We start from the raw sequence: 25,416 nt of genomic DNA, 5'->3' as shown, positions 1-25,416 counted from the left end.
AGGAGCTATAGGGTATACTGGAACTTATCCAAGCAGTAGAAGCCTGAGGCTCCCATTTGTCATCTATTAGCCTGATGTCTTACTTTTCGATGTCTTACAACTTTCTAGATGCTTCACAGTATAAGGTGAAAATCAGGGAGACAGCCAAAGGTCCATGATATTACTTGAGTATTATAGATTTGGAAAGTTGAGAAAGTCAGGAGTGGCATTTGCTATAAAGTCGCAGGCCGCTGAACTCATTGGGCAGATAGCTTCTGACAAAGGACACTTGGGATGTGGCCTGGGAAGGACTTTGTGTGTACTGCTCTTCCGACATCCCTCAGCACTAGACAGGATGAACCTTATCTTCCATGTAACACCAAACCTGCCTTTTTCCCCCCCCTCCTGTAGATTCTTTGTGGGAAAGAGATTCCTCGATGGGTCAATCGACTCGCCTACTTCAGCTCCTGTATACCATTCCTCCAAAGCTGCCTTCCCAAGGAATGGCTTACTCCTGCAGCTCTTCAGTCTAGTGTCAGCCAGGAGCTCCAGGATGAGCTGGAGGAAGCTGAGGATGCAGCTGCGGCAGCCGTCGTGTCGAGTGCGTCAGCAATGTCCAGACCTGGGCGCCACACTAAACTATAAATTTCTCCAAAGTAACCCATTCAGAACTTTGTTTGGCAGTTGAATTTCACTAGAGAGCAGCAAGAAGAGAGCAAACTTCTTTTTGGACATTCCTTTTGTATGCAACAATAGCTCTTCCCCAAACCCCTAGTTTTTTCAGCTCAGGATTATATTTGTAATTTAAAAGAATCACCTGACAAGAGGGAGGACTTTATGTGAAGCCGTCCTCTGGTTTTTTTACCCACTTGTAAATTTGGATTTACTTCTGTTTTATACAAGATCTGTTGAGTTATGTTTACAGTATTTTATATTGCTGTTTACAAATCTTGCATGGACTCCTGCCACCATGAAAGAAGAAAACCTTAATGTCTTCATAAATTAGGCGGGTAAACTTTCTACACTTCCAACTGCTGCCAGAGCTGCGGCATAAACAGCAGAATACCAAGTACATGAACAGGTACTTACACGGTTATGGTCACCATCACCTGCTTAAGAATTGTGGTTTAAAAAAAAAAAAAAGAATCAGAATAGAAGGAACCCAAGAGAGCTGGGCTTGAGACAAGAGTACCTGTCAGTCAGGGGGCCTGGTCTGGTGCAAGGAAGGTGGGGGCAGGAAGAACAATTCCTGAGGAGTGCTTTCAGCTCTCCATTTCCCCCTGCCCGGTTCCCAAGATAACACATCTGCCAGGTTTCCAACAGCAGCTGGCTCTACTGCCCTTACTTTCTACCTGGTCACACTGTGCGCCAGGAAAGAGCTGTGTGTGTTTGGGACCTTGTCCAGTGTTCAAAGCTCCTCATTTTTCTTACAGATTGATTGATGATCTTGCCAGTAACTGCACATATGTGATGAAAGCTCAATTTTATTGTAATGCATAGTCATTACTTAAACTGCAAAAGTGGTGGGGTTATTTTTTTTTTCCTTGAACCTACTCATTTGAAATCTTGCCCACTTCATATTGTGCTTAAACGGAAGGTTGGGGAATGTCTTGAGGGATGTCCTGAATGCCAGCAGTTTTAGTTTGCAATCCAGATTCTTACAACTATTAAGGCTGTTAATTTATTGGGTTTACATGGTCCAGAGCAGTAAAGTACCTGTTGGACTTCAGTTAGTTTCAGGCTTTGTATACCATATCAGAAAGACATGTGGTGACATGGAGCAACTTAGATGTCGCTCAGCTTTGTCCAGCCCCTCTCATGGCTGTGTGCTGCCTTTGGTGGGTTAGGAGGGATTTACAATGCACAACCATTTCATCTCACTAGTAAATGACCATCGCACTCTCAGACATTTTTTTGTTGACAGCATATTAATGTTTCCATTAGCTACATTTATTTTTTTCAGCAACATTCAAGACTTTTTTTTTTGTCATTTTATAATCTCTAAAGTGTCTATTTATGTAAATCCATCCACTTAAGAACCAAATTGTGACAACAGATAATAAGCACATGGTGTCAGAAAATGTGTAACCTCCTAAAGGCCCCTGTGCCCAGGCATCTGTAGTCCCAGTTTGGCCCTCCTCTGTAAAAATCATTCTTTTTACGTGTAATATTAACTTTTTCTGCCTTAACAATGAATTCCTGCAATAAAATTGAATGAAATTTATAAACAATTCAAGGCAGTGACTTAAACTTCATAAGGATTGTTGGTTTTTAAGTGGTTTACCTATATTTAAGATGCTGCCCTGTGTTCAATATGTGGAGCATACATATCTTTCAGTAAACTGCAGTTTTCACTTTTCCACATTCTTACTTTGATTGTTTTTATTACTTTACATAAAACCTTGTTATGGGGAGAGATTACCCATTGGTTTTAAGGCTAAGCCTTAGGGAAAGGAAAAGCACATAACTTAATTTGTGCTTTCAAGGGTTCAATTTCCCTGAAAGAAAACCCTTGTTAGAAACTACTCTCCCTTCCAGAGTGGTAGGGGCCCTCAGTTTATAAAGGGTTCTGTACAAATGCAATAAAAAGAGATAGGGACAGACACTACCTGATTTCCAAGAAACTTTTCTGAGACTGAAAATATGACTTAAAATAAGATACTAATGAAGCCACACTATTGACATTATTTGTGAAAGTAGAAAAATTCCTGTAACCAGAACCTCAATCATTTATTAGTAGTTTGTTTTGCAATTATGTATTTTGTTAAATCCATTTAGATAGTCATAGTTTAATTTCAGCTGCTGACTAATCTAAAGGAGTAGTAATCAGACAGTTTCCTGGTAAATAGCCAGAAAGGCCCATCTGTGCTTATTCAGGCTCCAATCAACAATAAAAAACATACGGTGTGCTTTTTAAAAAAAAAAAAATTTAAATTTGATTTACTGTCATCTGTGGCATTTAGAGATTAAATTTATTCTTGAAGGCCCTAGTAAAAATGAAGAATGGTCTTAGCTTATTATCAGTACATAGGATGAGAATATAAAATTTTGTGCAAGAGAAATAGTTTACAACCTGTTAATACCTGTTATTTACTGCCTTGGGTCAGTAAATAAATGTTAGGACTTCAAAAAAGTTATGACTTGGGTCGGGTCATTCTCTTCAGATCACAGTTGACCTTGCTCTTCGTAATATTCATCCTGGCCTTTAAAAGGGATAAACTAGTATGTTTGTCCTTTGCCACTTAATCTCTCAAAAATCTTGTTTTAAAATTGAATAGTTCAAGGATGTATTTGGCAAGGACAACAATGACTTACTTGGCATTTAGGAAAACAAACTAATCACTTGTTAAAGGTAGGTGTGAGTTTTATTAATAACTCATGTCACAAGTATAGTATTCAGGTGATGTTAATGTATTGCTTTTACCATTTGTTTTAAATGTATTGATTTCTATAAAACCTCTGAAAATGCCATCTGCTTGGGAAGGTTTGTTCCTTGTGGAATCTTAGAAGGTGATGGTGCTGTATCTTTGTGGCCATGTGCCCTCAACTCGGACTCCACTTGATGCCTAAAAACCTGCCATCTGTTGCTCTGATTCATAGTAACAGTGCAGGTTGCCCTTCACCAGCATTTTTAGAGAACAGGGAATTAAGGTTTTAGTTCATTGACAACATCGTGTGTGCAAAAAGGCTTCATACTCCCAAGGGAGTTAAAAAGACTCTATCCATGGCTTCTTTCTGTCATAAAATGGGTCGAAACATATTCACTGTTGCAAGGTTCTAATCTGCTTGCATTCTTTTTCCCGTTTGTTGGGTTTCTCTAAAATACTTTTGTACCTTTAATACACTCTGTATTTTCTTTAAACGACGATTAGTTATCTTTATTTGAACAATGTGGATTCTGTTTGGTGAGCCTCTTTTATCTCCTACCCCTGCCCCCCAGAGGCTTCCCAACATCCTGTTGTGCTCCATTTTCTTTAGGTTGGTTTTATTGTGCAGCTAGATTCTTGACACAGATGTTTAATCAGAATCGGTGCACATTCATTTTCACTGTTTTCCAGGGTGTTAAAGTGGTTGAAGAATCTTCACATACCTAAAAGAAATTTTGTGAACTTGAATACAAGTTTACTGTCACTCATAGTATTTATATAAAAATAATGCTGAGAATCTTGACTTTTGCTACCTTAACATGGCAGTAAGCTATCATGTTACATCAATTTATTAAAAATAATACTTTTATAAGAAATGTTTTATAGTGTTTTCTGGCCTCTGAGAAACGTTAATAGTTGCGAGGGTGAGGGGTGGTGTCATGTTGAAGGGGGAGTTTTATTTGCTTGAATTTCTAAATATAATTGATAAATAATTGGTTAAAACTCCAATATCAGGGGCAGCTAGATGGCGCAGTGGATAGAGCACTGGCCCTGGAGTCAGGAGTACCTGAGTTCGGATCCGTCCTCAGACACTTAACACTTACTGGCTGTGTGACCCTGGGCAAGTCACTTAACCCCAATTGCCTAACCAAAAAAAAAACCAAACTCCAATATCATTAGCTCTCCTTGAATGTTCCTTGTTATCTGATGAAAGACTCTTGTGGCATGGGGATCAGGTTGGCAGGGGAGGCCACCAGGCATCTGAGAAAGCCAGTGATGACTGCAACCACATCCATGGTCTTTTCTGCTCTCCCTCCCAGTTTAACAGAGAAAAGCCTTGCTGGGCTCAGCTGGTGACCTTTTGTGCTACAGAGGTTTTTGACCTCCTTGAAAAAAACAGCATTTCCTTTGCTCTTCTTCCTTCCCTCGTGATTTTTCCCTCAGACTATTTTTCATTCATACATCTAACCAACAGCTTTCAATAGTGAGAGAAGCTCTTAAGTTGTGTTAGGGCTAAAATTCTTGCTATACTGTCTAAAATATCTAATGAGTGGTTGCCAATAAATTATAAGCTTTAGCAAGAGTTAGACTTTTAAGCATTTATTAAAGAGAATAAGAATTTGGTAAAGAGAGAGAAAAAGGCCTAGATTCTTCTATCTATTAAAGGGAGAGAGCGTTCCTAGCTCCCTTCTCCACCAGAGTCCACACGAAAGAGAGCGAGTCAGAGCTCCAGCCTCCCCCTTCTCCCACAAGCAAACGTCACTTCCTGACACCAAAGAAAAGACACATGGTCTTGTCCTCAGAGACCTTCTCCTCATGGTGGAGCTTTCCTAGAGTAAGTCTCCAGCAGGTGGCGTCATTCCAATCGTTACAGTTGCTTTAAAATAAGTGTGCTCTTAATATGTCATTGCTCAGCACCATCCTACAGGATGAGAGTTATTTGACTCAATTGCTTTGAAAGGAATTCTCTTGTCTTGAAACTTTAGCTTCAGGATACTTAGAAGCTGCACAAGCAGCTTGAATAAGATTGACAAATGTTTATTAAGCTCCACTGACCAGATATAAGGAGGAAAGAACCAGGAATATTGAAAGATGTCCTCCTGAAGGAGGTAGCATTTCTGTAGGTTGGGTTATACAAGGCTGTAAAGAGCCTTAAATATCACAAAGAGGAAATTGAGCTTGATTCATCAGGCAGCAAATGACCCCATCTATACTGTGGCAGCAGTGCGATGGATGGGTAAGAGAGGGGCAGGCAAAGTACACGAGATGACATGTAAGGAAGCTGTTTCTGTCCTGTAGTAGTAATACAGTGAGTAGTGATGGGGGCCTGTACTGAGCTGGGAATAGAGGAAGGGAATGGATTCGAGAGAGCATTTGAGGTAGCATCAACAAGACCTAAAACTGGAGAGGTGAGGGAGTGGGAAGCAGGGACAATCCAATTCTGGACTTTGGAACCTAGGTGAATATTGTTACCACAAAGATGTTGAAGTCCGAAGGCACAGATTTAGAGGAAAAGATAATGAATTCAGCTCCAGTTATGGGTTTAAGTTGCTGGTGGGATATTCAAGTGGAGGCACCCTGTAAGAAGTTAAAGGTGTGCTTGTGGAACTCAAAAGAGAGATTAGGCATGGAGAGAGATTTGGGCATCATAGATGTAAATGATTAAATAAATAAAACCAGCATTTATTAAGCACTTAAAATGTACTGTAGTAGAAGCTATACAAGTGAATAAAATAGACAAGGGAATAGTATAAAAAAGAAAAGATAAGGGGGCAGCTAGGTGGCACAGTGGATAAAGCACCAGCCCTGGATTCAGGAGTACCTGAGTTCAGATCTGGCCTCAGACATTTCATACTTACTAGCTGTGTGACCCTGGGCAAGTCACTTAACCCCCATTGTCCTGCCAAAAAAAAAAAAGATAGTCAAAGACAGACCCTAGGGAAACACCTGTTTTAAGTGTTCAGGGAGGAAGATAAGGAGCCAAACAAGGAGACAGACCACAGGAAATAAGAGAAGGGAAAGATTGTTGTGTCTCAAGCCAAATGGAAAGAGAAATGCCTCAGAGGGACTCCTCCACAGTCACAAGCTGGAAAAAACAAGATTAAGGAAGCTAAGAATTAATTTGGCAATTAGGTCATTAGAGCAGTTTGAGTAATGAAGAGGAGCAAATGGCAGATTGCAAGGGATTGAGGAGAGAGTCAGTAATAAGGAAGTGGAGACATCAAGTATACATCTTGAGAAATGGGACGACCAAATGGACCAGCAAGGCAACAGAAATTCACCAATGTAGAGCAATATTGAATGCTTGGATTTTTATACAGAAAGGAATCTCATTCTCTGAAAGAAAGTCTTTCCTTAGGACAACTACCTTTCCTAAATAGTGGGTGATTAATTATACCAGTCAGTGCCCGAAAGGAGGGCAAATAGAGTGTGCATCTCCAATCTGGATTTTGTCATTTGTTCTCAGTGACAGAGCTTTGTGTCTCCCTTTAATAAATTCTTGTTAAGCTTTTTTTTTTTTTTTGGCTATTAACGAAGCTTTTTAAAAGCATGTATCCCATTAAAATGTTATTCGTCATAACTGATGGAGTTTATATTTGGACCTGAACTGTAACTTTTTCTGGTACGTGTTTCACTTCTAATATTTTTGCCTTCGTGACCTTCAGGTGGGATTATTGCAGTTTATTTAGGATTACCCAGGGTTATCCATGAAGGATACAACATTTTGTTGGTACAGAAGAGTCCCATTAGCTTTGATGTGTCTCAGCATGGAGTTATCATGGACTCACGTTTCTTTTTGTTTTTGTTTTTGTTTTTAGTGAGGCAATGGGGGTTAAGTGACTTGCCCAGGGTCACACAGCTAGTAAGTGTTAAATGTCTGAGGTCAGATTTGAACTCTGGTACTCATAAATCCAGGGCCAGTGCTTTATCCACTGCGCCACCTAGCCTCCCCAACTCACATTTCTATTATCCGTTCTTCATGCAAAGTCCTTTGTTTATATGCATTATCTATCATTCCTATTAAACCATTTTGTGTTCAGGATGTTAAATGTAATCCCCAAGCCCTCCTTTAAATTCCTCTTTACTTAAAAGAGGTCCTCCCCCTTGGAATCTTCCCAAAATGGGAGGCTTTTCCAAAAAGTACCAATGGCTTTAAACTTAGCTACTTGTGGTTCAGTAGTCTACTGGTGACTTTGATTTGATTTGGCTTTTGTCCGAGTTGTGGTCATTCATGAATTCCATTTCACTCTGAAAAGGAGTGCAGGGATGCTTGATTATTGATGCCCTTGATGTGATCGTGAAAGCTTTTTATTTCTTGTTCAAAAAATACCTAAACTTTATTTTGTTTCTTAGAGCAAATCAGTTCTGAAAAGACTGTTTCTTCAGTTAGAGTCTAGATATGCCCATGGAAGTTCCCTTAATCAAGAAGAATCTGAGCCTCCAGAAATTTTTTATATGACCAGCTTATTTGTTACTAGAAATATTTGTGGAATGGAATTGTTGAATGTAAAATTTTCAGGCATGCAATCACATTTTTAAAAGAGTTTGAGAAAACACAGTTCATGTTTAAATATTTCTTACTATTTGGTGGGGGGGGCAACTCAGAAGATCCCAAACTCCTATAAAACTGCATTATAAAACTGACTAGTTTCCTTCATATTTGGAGTCAGAAGAAATGGGCTCCTATCAGCTCTGCCACTTACTTATCTGTGTGACCTTGAGCAAATCACTTTAATTCTCTGACCTTCAGTTTCCATATCTGTAAGCTTCAGTCTTCGATGAGATGGCAGGTCAGTACCAAAAAAAATCTCTGTAAGGTATTAGGTTAAGAATAAAATAATTCACTTGTATAACATCTTAAGGTTTACAAAGCATAAAGGTAGGTTGTGCAGTTATCCCTGTTTGTAAAATAAAGAAACTGAGGCTGTGGAAGATTAAATAATTTGTATATCATCAAACAAAATGTCTGAAGATGACAACCCAGGACTCCTGACTCCAAGCCTAGTGCTCCAACCATCTACTATACTGCCACTAGCTCATTCAAATCAGTGAGTACTTACTGAATGCCTCTTCTGTATAAAGCAGCTTGGTATAAGCACAGGGGATACAAAAATAAAAATGAAAAACTGGCTCTAACCTAAAGGAACTTATAGTGTACATACCTTAGTTACTAGTGGAACAAGCCACAAGTACAGTCCTTCAAGGAGTTTATAACATAGGGACACCAGACAGATTAGAGAAAAATATATTAAGGATACAAAAGTGTTTAAAAATATAAAAAGTTATTTAAGTATTAGTTTGAAACAAGAGATGAGGAGCATAAGTGGCTGGCACAAATAGGTGCTTAATCAGTTTGTTTTGAACTGTCACAGGGCAATATGTGATTGTCAGATGAATGAATGATGCCACTTTTTAAGAACTCCACACGGGCAGCTAGGTGGCACAGTGGATAAAGCACCGGCCCTGGATTCAGGAGGACCTGAGTTCAAATCTGGCCTCAGACACTTGACACTTACTAGCTGTGTGACCCTGGGCAAGTCACTTAACCCTCATTGCCCCTCGAATGAATGAAGGGGGGGGGGAAGCTCGCCACATTGCCAAGCACTGTACTCAATCAAATGAGACTCTTAGCACTGTGGCACATAGTAGGCACTATGTAAATAAATACTTATTCCCTTCCCTGTACCAAGGACATTCTGATGAGAGAGGCACAACAGCTAGGGGAATAGCAGGGCCAGGGGAGAGAGTTTTGTTTGGACTCCAAAGAATGAGGATGAGTACAACAGCAGGGCAGCCCACTGACAGCTTTATGCTGATTTAATTACTGTTGGAAGAAGTGAGGACCAGAATGAAAACACTGGGTAAAGTCTCTACTGACTGGCTTGTAGCTTTGCCACTCAGTTCTGGAAACAATAAAATCAACTCTGCCATTTTTCTTTCTAGAAAAGGTCTGTCAGTCTCTTCCCCCAAACCCTGTAACATTTGATCAGTATCCCTGCCTGGCCAACACATGGGACCTGGGACCATCTCATTTTAGTATATGTACCCACAGTACTTAGTATAGTTCAGGATAGTCATTAAACATTTATTAAGCACCTACTATGCACCAAGCACTGCTAAGCTTGGAATATAAAACAAGACAAAAGACAGCCCCTCCCATCGGAGCTCACAGTCCAATGGAGGAGACATAAAAGAGGGAAGGTACTAGCATTAAGAGGATTTGAGAAAGACTTCGTATAGTAGATAGAATTTTAGTTGGAACTTAAAGGCAGCATCAATGTCTGTCTGTCCTTTTTCATTCCTTCCTTCCAGGAACTGCAGAACCAAGTGATTTAGATCCTTTCCAGGCTCGGTTTTGGGTGATTCAGGCTGAAGGGTACAGAACTGCAAAAACTGTTACTGCTAGGCATTTGTGGGAGAACTCTCTCCAGCCTGGAGAAGTTGTCCAGGAAAGATGACTGAGTTATGCCCACTACTTTTTACGTGCCTTGCAGCACCCTGGTTAGAGCGAGGCTTATGCATTAAGTGCCGTACAACTGTGAGCTGTTGTTCCTGTGCACCATGGTTAATCTATGCGGTGCTCTCATGATGCCTAGATTGACAGCAGGCCTTCACCTTCATAGGTGTCTGTTCTTGATTGCTGTGCCCAAAGATGGTTCTTTGTGTCAGAGAGCAGTTTGGTATAAGTGCTGCACAACTCACTGGTGATCCAGTCTGCCCTCTTCCTGCTCTCGAGTTCTGGACGAAGCTGCGTCAAGACTCCTTCCAAACTCATGTAGTACATCGGAGTCGGACCTCGGGTTCATGTCCAGGCTCTGCAGCATAGACCTCAGAAAAGTCACTCTCAGAGTCATCTAAGGTGACAGTCCTCCAGACTATGGCAGGCTCTACTGTGCTTGAGAGGCATGGAAAAGGCCAGTGTTTGGCCGAAGTTCTAAATTAGCAGAGAGCTCAGCTCTTAGCCAAAAACAGGAGGGCAGCTGTGCCTGATCCTTGCTCCCTTTGTCCTAATGATTTTCGAAAGGTACTTACTATGTTCACTTAAACCTAGGGGTTTCAGTAGACGTGAAAAGGACTTCTTCGGGCTTTGGTAAGGAATTGAATATCCTCTTTCCTGTTTCCTGACTCCTGAGAGTTGAAATCTCCAAACATTGTTCTGTGTCCAACTTGGTTGTGACTGGCAGTATTTTGTGGGATTGAACTGTTGAAGTTAACAGGATTGGTCATAAAAAAGAACCTTTGATTTTAATTTGCACAGGGGACTCCCAGGTGAGAAAACTCAATCTGCCGACACAGGTCCATGTCTTCTCTACCACTTAGTCTCTGAGAGGAGCAGTTCTTAAATTTTTTCATGTCATAGATCCCTTTGGTGGTCTGACAAAGTCTATGTCTTCCTAAGAATGTTTTTTAAATGTGTAAAATACATAGGATTACAAAGAAAATCAAGGTCACTGACTCCCTGAAATCTGTCTGTAGACTTCGGACCCCAGTTTAAGAGGGAAGGCACTAGGGGCAGCTAGATGGTGCAGTGGTAAAGCACCGGCCCTGGATTCAGGAGTACCTGAGTTCAAGTCTGGCCTCAGACACTTGATACTTACTAGCTGTGTGACCCTGGGCAAGTCACTTAACCCTCATTGCCCTGGAGGAAAAAAAAAAAAAAAAAGAGGGAAGGCACTGCACTTAGCTCCTTCCAAATAGCATCTCGTTTGATCCTCATAACTATAGTGGGTGGTAGGTACTCATTATCTTTATTTTACATTTGAGGAAACTGAGGCAGACAGGTTATGTGACATGCCTAGGGTCACACAACTAATTAGTGTCTGGGACTGGATTTCAATACCGGTCTTCCTGACCCCACAGTCAGTGTTGTATCCAGTATGTCACCTGTCTTAGAAAGTTGCTTTCTCACTGAGAAGCACCTTGCCCGGGGTCACATAGCCAATAGGTTTCAGAGACAAGACAAAGCCAGGTCTTCCTGGTTTTGAGGCTGGCTCTCTTAAAACCAAATGCAGGGGCAGCTTAGGTGGTGCAGTGGATAGAGCACTAGCCCTGGATTCAGGAGGACCTGAGTTCAAATCCAGCCTCAGACACTTAACACTTACTAGCTGTGTGACCCTGGGCAAGTCACTTAACGCCAATTGCTCCACCAAAAAAGAAACAAAAATAAATAAATGAAATTTTTTTTAAATGCAAGTCTGAAGAAAATTGGAGAGGTTAGAAGAGGACCCCAAATATTTCTTGCTGCTTTGGGGGAAGCACCTCAAAGGGCTGCAAACCACTCCACAGGTCATCTTGCAACAGCATAGTGGCCTTGGGGAACCAGAGGACTTGGGTGCTGGTTCCACCTGTGTGACCTTGACTGAGTCACTTTTCTGGGCCTATTTCCTCATCTGTAAACAGAGGGAGTTGGACGAGAGTACCTGCAAGGTCCCTTTAAGCTCTATCAATTATTCTGTGAATATGTGTGATTTCTGAGGACAGCCTCGCTAAGTTTGGAAAGGCCCATCATCATAGCAGCTGGCTGATCTTCTCCCCCCCCCCCCTCAATTCATAAAGTTAAACTGCTAAAGCATTGTGTAGGGAGGGTGGAGAAATCACTGTGCTTTAGTGGATAGGACATGTATACTAATAAAGTCACACATTCTTTAACTTAAAGTTCTTAACCTCACTGAATTAAAAAAAACAAATGGGATAATACAATAATATAATGATGAAGTACAATGTAAATTAGATTTATTAACTTTATTCAGGCCTGGGTGAGTTGAGAGTCAGACTTTACTGCTTTCTCTTCCCTTTTTCATCTAAACCCCAGTCCAAGGTATCAGAGCCACTAGTGAGAATTGTAAAATACCAGTCATCTTACAGAGCCCTCAGAGTAAACATTAGCTAATTCTGTGGGGTTCACCGGGAAGCCCTATGGGCTTCATTTCCTCTTCATTTCCCAGGTCTGAGCTCCCCATCCCTGCCTGCCTCTAACTCTTGTACTTGTTAGAGAAAACCCCTCTAAAATGTCCACCTTGCACTATCCATTTTGGGTACCTAACTCCATCCACAACCCCAAAAGACTGCCCTGTGTCCATCTTCCCTGGTATGAATCTCTCCCCCATTCAGTCAAGCTTGCATGCTTCACTACCTGCTCCTGTCCCATAATGGGTTTTGTCTGGTGGTGTTCTGCGTCCCAGCCAGACCAGTTTTCTTGTCAGAAGCCTCAGCCTCACCCAGCTGTGACTAATGATCTCGGCAATCACACCTACCTCACCTTCCTCCCAAACCTGAGCTGAGGGAACACAGAACACTAAGGCTGGCTGCAGAACCAAGTGCCCCATGGCAGGACATGCTCTCCTCCCCAATACCAAGGCTATGACTAAGGACCCCGCCTCCAACCAGGTAGAAATTGGGCATTTCCCCTGGCAACATAAATGGCAGATATGGGAGATTGCCTCCCTTTTCCTGTTATTGTCCTTTGGGATCCCAAATCTTCAATCCCACTTGGGATTTTCTTGGCAAAGATATTGGAATGGTTTGCCATTTCCTTCTCCTACTCATTTGGGTTTTTTTGTTTGTTTTTTTTTTAGTGAGGCAATTGGGGTTAAGTGACTTGCCCAGGGTCACACAGCTAGTAAGTGTTAAGTGTCTGAGGCCGGATTTGAACTCAGGTCCTCCTGACTCCAGGGCCAGTGCTCTATCCACTGCGCCACCTAGCTGCCCCTCTCCTACTCATTTGATGAGAAATCTAAGGCAGACAGAGTTGAGTGACTTGCCTAGGGTCACACAGCTAGTGTCTGAGGCTAGATTTGAACTCCAGAACTTCCTGACTTGAGGCCCAGCTCTCTATCCACTGCACCACCCCGCTGCCCTCCCAAATCTTACCAAACTTGTATTTAGACAATAGGGAACTCTTCCCAACCTGAGGCAGCCCATTTTTTCCTTAGTTGAAAATCCTCCTCTCAGCAACTCGGATTCATTGTTCCTCATTCTGTCCTTGGTGACTAATCAGAACAAATCTTAACACTTAGTTTTATTAAGACTTTGTTAGTTACTCAGGTGTATAGTGAAACAGATCCCATTTCACAAGCTATCCCTGTCTCCTCCAGAATACAGTAGGCTGGGAATCTGATCCACCTTTATAAAGGGGAGGAGTGAGTATGATGGTATAGTTTAGAAATGGCTAAAACAGTTCACCTATCAGAGCCCGAGGCCCCAGTGGGACTGAGTGAGGGGGGATGCCCAGAGTACAGAGTGTATGTTTAGCAGTGTGGCAGAGAGTGGGCAAAATTGTAAGTTACAGAAAATGGTAGCCATTGTGGTGATGAGGCAATGGACCAGTGTTTACTTGTTTTAAAGTACTAGCATCAGAACCAAATTAGGCAAATTCATGGTTCTTTCTGAGTTCTCAAGCAGCATGTCATCCTAAGAATGTCCACCTGGGGTCATTACACAAGTCACAAGCCTTCCAGAATCTCCTGCTTTGATAGGTTCTACCATCCCCCAGAGACCCATGGGCAGACTCTAGACTAGGCCAATGCCGGTCCACAGACTGTGCTAAAAGCTGGCCTTGCCGCGTGCTTTTGCTTTTTCTAGAAGCCCACCTTTTAGGCTGAGCTCTATGTACAGGTTAGCAGTGCTATTCTATTAACAGAATAGAAACCTAAACCTAGGAAGTCAACCAGAAACTTTCAAGGGGGAACTAGATTTTCTGAGGAGTTTCCTTCCTCTCGGTGGGGAAAAAAAAAAGTTTTGTGAAACTGATTTTAGAATGATTGATAAAAGATTTATAATAATCGGGAAGAGCTTGCATTTTCCCCAGAGGGATTCAGGGAAGGCTTCAAGGAAGAAGTGGTACTTGATTTGGCTGTTGAAGAAAAGGGGGGATTTCAGTAGGCCAAGATGAAGAGGAACAGAGATCATAGTGGGCATGAGGATCAACCTAAGCAAAGACATGGAAATTAGAAACAAGAATGGAGGGGTGGGGGCAGCTAGGTGGCGCAGTGGATAAAGCACCAGCCCTGGATTCAGGGGGACCTGAGTTCAAATTTGGCCTTAGACACTTGACACTTAATAGCTGTGTGACCCTGGGCAAGTCACTTAACCCTCATTGCCCCACCCCCCCAAAAAAAGTCCAGTTTGACTGTATTGGGGAGTATGTGAAGGGGGGAGTAGTTTGAGCTAATGCTAGAGAAGCAGATCAGAACCAGATGGTGGAGGTCCTTGATTAGGAACATGGGAAATGGATAAATGGATACTTTATTTTGTGGGCATCGAGAAGTAGAGGAATGACAGGATCCAAGTTGTATATTAGAAAGATTATTGTGGTCAGGGAGAGACAGAAGACAGACAACCAAATAGATAAGAGGCTGCCTTGGTGTCAGGGTGAGAGATGATGAAGAGCTGACGGGAGGCTGTGGATATGTGGGGGTAGAGTTGGCAGTACAATGTGGGGGAAGCTGTTGAAGAAGAGGGAATGGTCCAAAGGGTTTCAACCCTGATTGGTGGGGACAGAAATAAGGAGAATAGGGAAGATCAGTGCAGTCAGTTAAAAAATTTTAAAGTCCCAAGCTCCTCATACAGGAAGATGGCACAGGGCTAGTGGCCAGTAACTTGGGATAGGACATAGAGGACAGGAAGAGAGAAAATTAACCAAGCAGGCTGTCTGTGCACGTGATAAATTAGATCCCACACTGCAAAACCCTTACTTAGCATCTGGACAGGAGCCCTCTTTGACCTATATTATCTAACCATTGCCTAGGGACAGGATGGCAGCTGGCTTCATCTAAGAGCAGCATAAATTGAAGATATACCCTCCCCAACTCTGTAGATTTGGGGTTGTAGGCCTTGGCATAAGGCACCCTCCACCTTTCCTCAGTATAAAGATCCTATGTTCTAGATGCAGTAGTACCCAAGTCAGAGGTGTTTATTCCACTCACAGGCATCTGCTGTTTAGTAGACATCCTTTGGAAACGTTTTCTCTTTCTTTTTAAAAAAAAATAAGTTCTGCTGTCTTTTGTTTTTATATCACCCACATTTCCCAATACACCCCTTTCCCTGCCCTTCCCAGAAAGCCATCCCTTATGACTAATTGTGGGTGGGGGTGGGTGAGAAAAAAAAAAAACACAGTCCCACAAAACTGACCCATGCGTATCAAAAAAGCCCAGTGTTTATCAGCAGTTTTCCACACCTATAGTTCCCCACCCCTGGGAAGAAGGAAGTGTCTTCTCTTATCTCTTCTTTGGGGCAAACCTTGGTCATAATTTCACAACATGACACTGAATTGTTTTACTGTAACCTGTTCTCTTTCAGTGGTATCACTGCTACAGCAAGTAAAGGCTCTTGTTTTTAACTCTGTATGTATGTGTCCCTCTTCTCATGTAAAATGCTGAGCCTAGGCCAAACAGGCATTTTGGGACATCTGGTAAAAGATAGCCATCTGGTGGTATCGTTCAGCCATTTTCAGTCGTATCCAATTCTTCATGACCCCATTTAGGGTTTTCTTGGCAGAGGTACTCAAGCAGTTCGCCATTTCCTTCTCCAGCCCATTTTACAGATGAAAAAACTGAGGCAGGGGGCAGCTAGGTAGTGCAGTGGATAAAGCACTGGCCTTGGATTCAGGAGGACCCGAGTTCAAATTCGGCCTCAGACACTTGACACTTAACTAGCTGTATGACCCTGGGCAAGTCACTTAGCCCTCGTTGCCCTGCAAAAACAAAAAAACAAAACAAAAAAAACTGAGGCAAACAGGGTTATATGACTTGCCCAGGGTCACCTAGCTAGTAAGTGTCCGAGGCTAGATTCGAACCCAGGAACATGAGTCTTCCTGACTCCAGGCTTAGCACTCTGTCCTAATTGTCCTTTAGGGTGGGTGAAAATATGAGACAGGACCTCTAGTGAGAGGCTGAGATTAGAAACAGACTTGGGGAGTACCTAGATAGCACTTTTTCCTCTCCAACTGCCATCTTTTAGATTTTTCCATCATACCCTCCCTGCCATGCTGGGCACCCTTTCCCCCTCCCCCACTCTTGATTTTTAGCTTCCTTTTGTGTGTTGTTTTTCTCCCCTTAGATTGCAACCTCCTTGAGGGCAGGGACTGTCTTTCTGGTTTTGTTTTTGGTTTTTTGGTGGGGCAGTGAGGGTTAAGTGACTTGCCCAGGGTCACACAGCTAGTAAGTGTCAAGTGTCTGAGGACGGATTTGAACTCAGGTCCTCCTGAATCCAGGGCCGGTGCTCTATCCACTGTGCCACCTAGCTGCCCCAAGACTTCTTTTTTTGTTTGTTTATTTGTTGTTGTTCTTGGTGGTGGTGGTGAGGCAGTTGGGGTTAAATGACTTGCCCAAGATCATGCAGCTAATTACATTTCTGAGGATGGATTTGGACCCAGGTCTTCTGCCTCCATATCCCCTGTGTCACCTCACTTGCCTCTCATCAACTGCACCCCTCCTTACACTAAAACAACAGTCTGTGCAACCTAGGAAAGAGATGGGTGGCGGCACTGATTTCTGGAAGGTGGTAGGAGAGTCTTAGATATCAAAATGGCACCAATGGTAGAAGAAAGACCCAAATTACAATGGTGCCTTCTGATTCAGGTCTTCCACTAACCCAAATCAAGATCTTCCATCTTTAGCTACCACTGCCCTCTCTTCAAAGCCCATCTGTCTAATATACAAGGAAACCCCCCTGCACTTTCTCCCAACAAAAAGAAGGAATCAGGGTGCCTAGGCCAATCACCTCTTCATTTCTCAGCAGGCTATAGGCCAGACCTCACCATCATGCCCTGCTGCTAGGTATCTTCCTCTCTCTTCCCCCTCACCCCATATGTATGTTATGCATCCTAGGATTATAGACTTCAAACTGGAAAATACCTGAGAGACCAGCCCGTGACATGGTCCAGCCCTTTTCTTTTATGGATGAGGAAACTGAGGCCCAGAAACATTAACTAGCTTGTTCAAGATCATACAGGTGGGGCGGCTAGGTGGCGCAGTGGATGGGGCACCAGCCCTGGATTCAGGAGGACCTGAGTTCAAATCCGGCCTCAGACACTTGACACTTACTAGCTGTGTGACCCTGGGCAAGTCACTTAACCCCCATTGCCCCGCAAAAAAAAAAAAAAAAAGATCATACAGGTGACCCTGATGAGCTGAATTTTGAACTCGAGTGCTTTGACTTCCAAATCCAGGGCTAGTTCTGACTTCAACAGTGTTTTCTGGGTTCCTTCTGCCAATGTCATTTTTTTTCCGCACATGAGTCACCAAGAGTGGGTGGGAGTCCTCTGTTTGGACAAGTCCTGGGAGGTTCTCCACCATATCTTGGCTACCTGCCCTGAGAAAGACAACACAGGCTTCTTTCTTGTTGCCCCTGGGTTGATACTACCATATGTGCCTCAGCAACCCTTAGCAAGGAGTCAGCAACTACCATGATTCTTCTCTTCTTCCTCTATAATTACATGATCTCTCACCTGGAAAGCACCTGTGAATCTACTTTATCATTCCTCAGAGTTGGGCAAGTTGCTGCTTCCCCCTCAATTCCTCCAGCTCCCTCTTCCAGAAGATTCTCGACTTGGCTTGGCTAAGAACAGGACATGTACTTTGAGCCCTCTTCTGGGTAGTGGTGATGGGTTAGGCATCCAGTCTCCCCCAGCATGCATTTGGTGCCTGGGGCTAGTCATAGCATCTGTGGCCATGATGGATTTTTTCTTTGAGGTTGTTACTGACAAACATGGAGACTAAGATAATGAAATGTTTAGAAAGCGTTAATAGGTGAAGCAGTTGAAGGAACTGGGGGTGTCTTGACAGGTGACTCAGGGAAATGCTGCCTTTAAGTCATTTGACAGGATTCCACTTAGAAAAGGATTTAGAGTTATCCTGTGTAGTTCCAGGTGGTAGAACCAGGAACTCTGTGAGGAAAGTTACAGGGTGGTCAATGACAGGACAAAAGGAAGAACTTCGGAACCGAACATCTAACAACAGAATGGGTTGGTTGTCTCAGGTAGTAGTGAGCTCTGTGTCACAAGAAGTGTTCAAGAAGAGGCTGGAAGCCCATGTGTCAGGCACACTGTTGAGGAAATAACTACGTTGGAAGGTGAAAGGTTGAACTAGATTAACTTTAAGGTCCCTCACAATTTTAAGATTCCATAATTCTTTGAAAGTCCTACCCTCTAGGGTTTGGGGAGAGAGATGTGCATGTTGGTAGCCTCTGCAACTTGACACACTAATTTGACATCCATCTGTGCCTGAGGTCCGTGTTTCCACAGAACTTGGCCTTCAGCAGCAAGAACAGGCTGTTGAGTGAGATTTCTCTCTGCAGGAGCTACCTCCCTATTTTTGTCTTAGAAAGGATCCATTCTAATCAATGGCCAGGGGAGACATCATGCCTGGGCAGACGGCATTACTGATTTCTTCAGTCTTTTTATTGTAATATACCTGGAGTATTTCCAGGAAGACTAGAAGAGAGGGAGAAAGAACATATACATTAAGCTTCTATCATAAGTAAGTTAAACATTTGCATTAGTTCGAAATGTCCTCCTTTTGTATTTCAAGTTTGGCCTGACTAATCAATCCACTGTATTTGTTGTTTTTCCAGCAGTGGAGATGGGTTAGCACTGAGCCACCCATGGGCTCAGTTCCTGGTAGCCAGTGGGTATATGTTTGTTAACAGTTATTAGAGCATATTTTGTGGTCAAGGAACAAATTTTCCTTTCTGTAAACTGGCCTGTTTTAAAAGGTAGTGAGTGATAAGAGGCCTGGTGTGGACTCAGAATTTGCAGAGCTGAAAGGGACCTTAGACACAATCTAATCCAAAGCTCTGCCTTACAAAAGGGGAAACTGAGCCCCAGAAAGAGTAACATGGGGGCAGCTAGGTGGCACAGTGGATAAAGCACCAGCCTTGGATTCAGGAGTACATGAGTTCAAATCCGGCCTCAGACACTTGACACTTAATAGCTGTGTGACCCTGGGCAAGTCACTTAACCCTCATTGCCCGCAAAAAAAAAAAAAAAAAGGAAAAAAAAGAGTAACATGCCTCAAGTCGCACAGGTATTAAGTAGCAGATCCAAGATTCAAATACGCATCTTTTGGTTCCAAATGCAGTGCTCTTTCCCACTATACCATGCTGGGAGAGTGTTGGGGTTTATTACTGTGATCTAAAGAGACCTTGCAAAAGACTCAGATGAGCCAGTCAGTGCTGATAACAGCAGGTCATAACTGGAAATACCTAAGGAACTACCTTGGGGAGGCAGGACCTTCCTGTAATTCCAAAGGAAGGAAATTAAGGCAGACTCCATCCCCTACACTGTAAGGGCCAAGACTGATACCCACAAAGTGCAATGGTGATTACCAGAGAACCTGGGCACAATGTAAATGTATGCCGAGTATTTGGTAAACCTTAAAGCACTAGGTAAAAGTTAGCTCTTCTTATTAATCTCCTGATGGGCTGCCCTGCCTTGGCTCATCTTCTTTAGACCAGACTCTCACCACCGAGGAGCCAAGTGTCACTTTTCCATGTTTGGGCAGCTTGAAACAGCTGAACCAAGCCAGATATTTTATAGAGGGGACAGTCCCACCTGATTAGTTTCTTCCTTTTGATGTCATAGGTAGGGGAGGAGCCAGTTCACCGAGAAGCTGGAAGCTTACTGGTATAGAAAATTCCAAATACTGGGCAGTTGTAGAAAAGGAACAAGGTAGGTGGGAGAAGATCATGAGGGGTAATAGGACAGGCATAGATGTCGTTTTCCACACTACAAAAGCAAAGCCTTTTTCTTTTCTTTTCTTTTCAGTCTACATAGGGGCCAAATAATTGTGGAATCCTGCATTTAGACTTGGAAGAGACCATAGTGACCATCTAGTATAACCTGTGTTTTACAGATGGGAAACTGAGGCCCAGCTTGGTTAAATGATTTGTCCAAGGTCACACAAAACCCGAATTACACTTATTCCAAATCCAGTCTTTTTCCATTACACCAAATACACCAAATTCAAAGAAAGAAGAATTTTGCCCTCTGTAGCTTGTGTTTGTTCTCAGATACAGGTCTCTGACCTATACATTTTTTTCCAGATGTTCCCAACATCCTCTGTTCTTGCTCCAGGACCATCCATTGGCAATCCTGACCCTCAAAGAAATAAAGTAAAGCACCCTCTTTTTTTTTTTTTTGTAAAGCACCCTCTTGATGTTGGCCCACCCTGATGCCCCAGTTCTGTCTGTCTGTGTCCCAGAGAGGGATATAAAGCCAATCTTCCTGCCCCAAGGAAGATAAGACTGCAGTATCAGGAAAGGAACAGAGAGAGAACCTCATCTCCCTCAGCTGTGAATGATTTCATGGGCTGTGGAAGAAAGTGAGGTCAGCAGCAGAAGGATCACTTGGCCACATCCCAGCAGGTCGCTCTTGGTCAGTAGCTCACAAGGGACCCTTGGGGGTCTGTAACAGTTCCCAGCAAATCAATCTAAAGGACTGAGAGTATTTGATGCTTCTCAACCTATTTGGGAAAAGGGACAGATTCCAGCAGCAGGTTAAAAGTGGTTGAGGAAAATGTATGTAGGCCTTAAAAAAATTTTTTTTAATTACTATATTTTGTTTTTATATCATCTTCATTTCCAAATATTTCCCTTCCCAATCTTAGTACCTTCTCTTGGAAAAATCTCCTGTTTAATTTGTATATATCTTGTTTATATGTTTGTTTGGGGTTTTTTTTAGTGAGGCAATTGGGGTTAAGTGACTTGCCCAGGGTCACACAGCTAGTAAGTGTTAAGTGTGAGAGGCCAGATCTGAACTCAGGTCCTCCTGAATCCAGGGCTGGTGCTCTATGCACGGCGCCACCTAGCTGCCCCAATCTTGTTTATATGTAATGTTTACACCTTGTCTCCTCTGGAGACTCTTGGGTTCCCTTGATCAGGAACTGTTTTTTGTTTTCCTTTGTTCACCCCAGTGCTTAGCACAGTGCCTGACCCGTAGTAGGTACTTAATGAATACTTGTTATCTAGACTTGACTCCCTCTCCCCTCCCCATCCCTTATAAGGAGAGAAAGCAATTCAGCAGAACTAACCAACACCTCAGCTGAGTCATATGCAATGTTCCACATCACCAGTAACCACCCCACCCCCCTCCTCCAATGAACGGAGAGGATGCATTTTCTCATCTCTTTGGTGACAAACTTGGTCATTATATTTTTGTGCAGGATTTTTTCTAACATTTTCAAAGTACTCTCACATCTCCTATCCCATTTTTATCCTTCCAGAAACTCCATGAGATTAAATGGGAGGGGGCAGCTAGGTGGCACAGTGGATAAAGTACCAGCCCTGGATTCAGAAGGACCTGAGTTCAAATCCGGCCTCAGACACTTGATACTTACTAGCTGTGTGACCGTAGGCAAGTCACTTAACCCCCATTGCCCTAAAAAAAAAAAAAAAGAGAGAGAGAGAGATTAAATGGAAGACAGCTATTCTTAGCTTAATTTTTACATAGAGGAGGAATCCAAGGCCCAGACAGGCCCATGCTAGAGCCCAGGTACCCTGGCTTTCTATTCCATAATTTCTCCACCCCTGGGGACAAATGAAGAAGCTTCGCATTTGCTCTCTTCCCAGGAAATTTTTACAGTGAGAAAATACCCATCCAGAACATGAGATAGTTCTCACCTCCAGTGGTAGCCTCTAACCATTTTTCCCCCATTACTCCTGTCCCAGCAGGAACTACCTTAGAGAAGTCCTCAGGGCCCAAAAAGGGATGTGAGACTTTACCCGAGCACTGTGCTATCTTCAGTTACTGTCTCAACACTTTTTGATGGAGAAAAAAAATAGTTGGTAACAAGGTGTTAAGTTATTGTAAACTTCAAGAAAATTGTGTCACCAGATACCTCAAAATAGAGACCTTCCGTAACTTATACATGAAGCAGTACCACCCTCCCCCAAGGGATCGATGGCTATTGGTTTTGTATCATTTTATTATTTTCATTTCTCTCTCCACCCACCTAAACTACAAAAAACCAGAAAAGAAAGGTGTGTCTGAACCAATGAGAGGACAATCCCACCAACAACATCTCCTGGCACAGAGAAAAGCCGGCTCTCCCCTTCAGTGTCACAGAGAGAGAGAGAGGCCTCCTAATCCTTGTCGCTGGACCCATCCAGTACCAGGAGGGGAATTGCCTCCAATTTCTCCCCTTCATCTGAACACTCTGAGTGGCCTCGCCTCCAGGTGCTGAGCATCCTAAAGAACTTCTGGAAGGAAGGGTGGACCCAAGGGCCCCTCTCTTTCTTTCCTTGCTTGCCCTGGTGTCGGTGTTTCTTAGCTTTCTTCCTCTGGGGTGCTAGGGGAGCCCCCATCTTGAAGAATCTGTCCCACCACCAGCAGTTGGAGGCACTGGCTTCTCCTGAGGTCTGGGGGGGCCGCTCTTCTAGGTATCTGGAACTGGATGCTGGAGAAAGCTTGACTAGCCATCTTCCAGCTGAGGCTCTGCTCCTTCAAACGGATCATTTTTTCCATCCAGGGCCTCACATTCAGGCACAGGCTGGCATGAATACTCTCTGCCATGCCTAGGATGGCTTCTGGGGCTCCCAGACAGTCCCTTCAAAGTCTGTCTCCTGCAGAAAGCTTCCAGAGATTCATTGATTGAGGTCAGGGCTACTTCTCGGCATGAGAAATCAAGGCTGAAGTGAGGAGATCCAGTTTACAAAGACTGACTCTGCAAAGGCAAGTAGCTACCTCCACTTTCCTCCCCCTGGTGCCAGGAAGACCTTGGTGGGAGAGTATAAGTCACAACCACCCACTTATTCTCAGTGACTTGTTCTGTTGCCATGGCAGCACTGGCCTGATGAGATCATTGGCCTTCATGACTACACAATAGGCCAACAGGATACTTCCCTTCCATCTCCCTCACTTCCTGCATCCTCTATGATATAGAAAGAGAACTAGAGGGGATCTTGGAGATCTACTCGTCCAACCCCCTCATTTTACAAAGGAGGGAATCAAGACCTCGAGAAGTTAAGAAACTGGCCCAGTGTCACACAGGATCATGAATGGCAGAACCAGGCTTTGAACCCAGGTTTTCTGACTCAGTAGCCAGCACTCTTTCCACTGTACTATACAAAGCAGACGTCCCTCTTGTAAGCAGATGTGGGGGAGACAAAGAATACTGCTTTGGGGGATTTCTCTAGGAAATAAAATCAATTTTTTCATTTAAAAAATCAGTCAGTCAAATGTTTAGTCTACAGGCATATATTCAGTACTGTTCTCACTTGCAAAGCAAACCTCTCTTTTGGAAGTAGTCATGAACAAGGAGAATACTAATTTTGAGAGTTTTTTCCTAGAAAATAATTTTTTTTTTCAATCAAAAAATTAGTCAGATGTTTGGTGTTCTATAGGTATGGCCTGAGATGATTGGTACTCAGTGAGTGCCTCTTGTTAAACAGTATTGAGAGGAGGTGACTCCACCACCTCCCTTGGTAATTTATTCTATCATCTTTACTCATTCTCTATAATATGCTTATGGGTAGAAAGTGAAATGGGGGAGAGTGGGGAGGAATCTTTACTATTTTGCATTTTTTTTCCTGTAGGCAAAGCTGTGGAGTGGGAAGGGGAACCTCAGATCTTACCTTGTTTCAATGAGACTTATTTCTAGATGTTAGCCCCTCCAGTGGGTGTGAGCAAATCCTAATGATGCAGTTTTCAGTAATTCCCTATCTCAGGAATCTCTTTTCTCTGAGGACTTCCATGCACAGAGGTCTCTTCAGCTAAGCCTTAAGGGGTAAGCCACAAACAAGAACGAAGAGGAGAGAATCGATCCTCTCTGCCAACCTCATATCACTTGCAATTAGCTGGGCCTCAAATAGGTACAAACAGAAGCAAAACAAGATAACCAGACTTGATTTCCAGCAGTGTCTCCAAGTTGGTTTCCAACTTCTTTCTGATCTGCAGGATCACTTAATCAATAAACATTTATTAGGCACCTACTATGTTCCAGGCACTATGCTAAGCTCTTGGGATACAAAAAGAGGCAAAAGATAACCTCTGCCCTCAAGGAGTTCACAACCTAATAGGAAGAGACAACAAACAAACATACCAGCAAGCTATATATGTAGGATGAATAGGAAAAAATAGAAGTAAGGCACTAGAATTAAGAGGAGTGGGGAAGAGCTTCTTGTTGAAGATGAAATGTTAGTTGAGACTTGAAGGAAACTGGGCAAGGCAGTAGCTAGAGATGAGGAGGAAGAGCATGGCAGACAGCCAAGGAAAATGCCCAGAGCTGAGAGGAGCATCTCGTTTGTGGAAGTGCAAAGGAACCAGTATCATTGGATCAAAGAGTGTGGGGGGGGGCAGCTAGGTAGCGCAGTGGATAAAGTACCGGCCTAGGATTCAGGAGGACCTGAGTTCAAATCTGGCCTCAGATACTTGACACTTACTAGCTATGTGACCCTGGGCAAGTCACTTAACCCTCATTGCCCTGAGGAAAAGAAAAAAAAAAGTATGTGTGGGGGAGTAAAGTATAAGAAGACTAGAAAGGTAGGAGGGGGCTGAGCTTATAAAGGGTTTGAACCTCAAGCAGAGGATTTTATATTTGATTCTGGAAGTGATGTGAAGCCACTGGAGTTTATCAAGTAGGGGAGTGACATGGCCAGACCTGCACTTTAGGACAATCACTTTGGTGACGGGATAAAGGATAGATTGGGATGGGGAGAAACTGGAAGCAGACAGACCCACCAGCAGGCAATAGTCCAGGAGTGAGGTGATGAGCGTCTGCACCAGAGTGGTGCCAGTGAGAGGAGAGAAGGGAGTGTATCCGAGAGATGATGGAAAGGTGAAATCAACAGGCCTTGGCAACAGATTGGAAGTGGAGGGTGGGAGATGGTGAGTAGTCAGGTGCAAGGATGAAGGATAGAAGGACGGTGATGTCCTCTGTGGTAACAGAAGGTAGTATGGCAGGGGAGGTTTTTGTGGAAAGATAATGAATTCCATCTTGAACATGTTGATTTTAAGATGTCTACTGGACATCCAGCTTAAGATGTCGGAAAGGCAGTCGGAGATGTGAGACTGCAGGTCATCAGAGAGGTTGGGGCAGGATAGATAGATCCAAGAATCCTCAACATAGAGGTGGTA

The 25,416-nt window shown here is 43.2% G+C and overlaps 1 protein-coding gene across 3 annotated transcripts in view; it reads left to right on the top strand.

Moving 5' to 3' along the window:
- DESI2 (desumoylating isopeptidase 2) overlaps window positions 1-2,207 on the top strand; it is a 52,643-nt gene extending 50,436 nt beyond the window's left edge. For all 3 annotated transcript variants that reach the window (XM_043963279.1, XM_043963278.1, XM_043963277.1), the window contains one exon: window positions 391-2,207. In XM_043963279.1, coding sequence (XP_043819214.1) covers window positions 391-624 — 234 coding nt within the window. In that variant the 3' untranslated portion in view covers window positions 625-2,207. The remainder of the gene's footprint in view (window positions 1-390) is intronic.
- The last annotated feature ends 23,209 nt before the right edge of the window (window positions 2,208-25,416 follow it).

This window comes from Dromiciops gliroides, chromosome 4 (genome assembly GCF_019393635.1).
Source record: "Dromiciops gliroides isolate mDroGli1 chromosome 4, mDroGli1.pri, whole genome shotgun sequence".
Taxonomy (NCBI): Eukaryota; Metazoa; Chordata; class Mammalia; order Microbiotheria; family Microbiotheriidae; genus Dromiciops; species Dromiciops gliroides.
The sequence above is the reverse complement of the archived record's forward strand: the minus strand, read 5'-3'. Positions and strand labels throughout refer to the sequence as shown.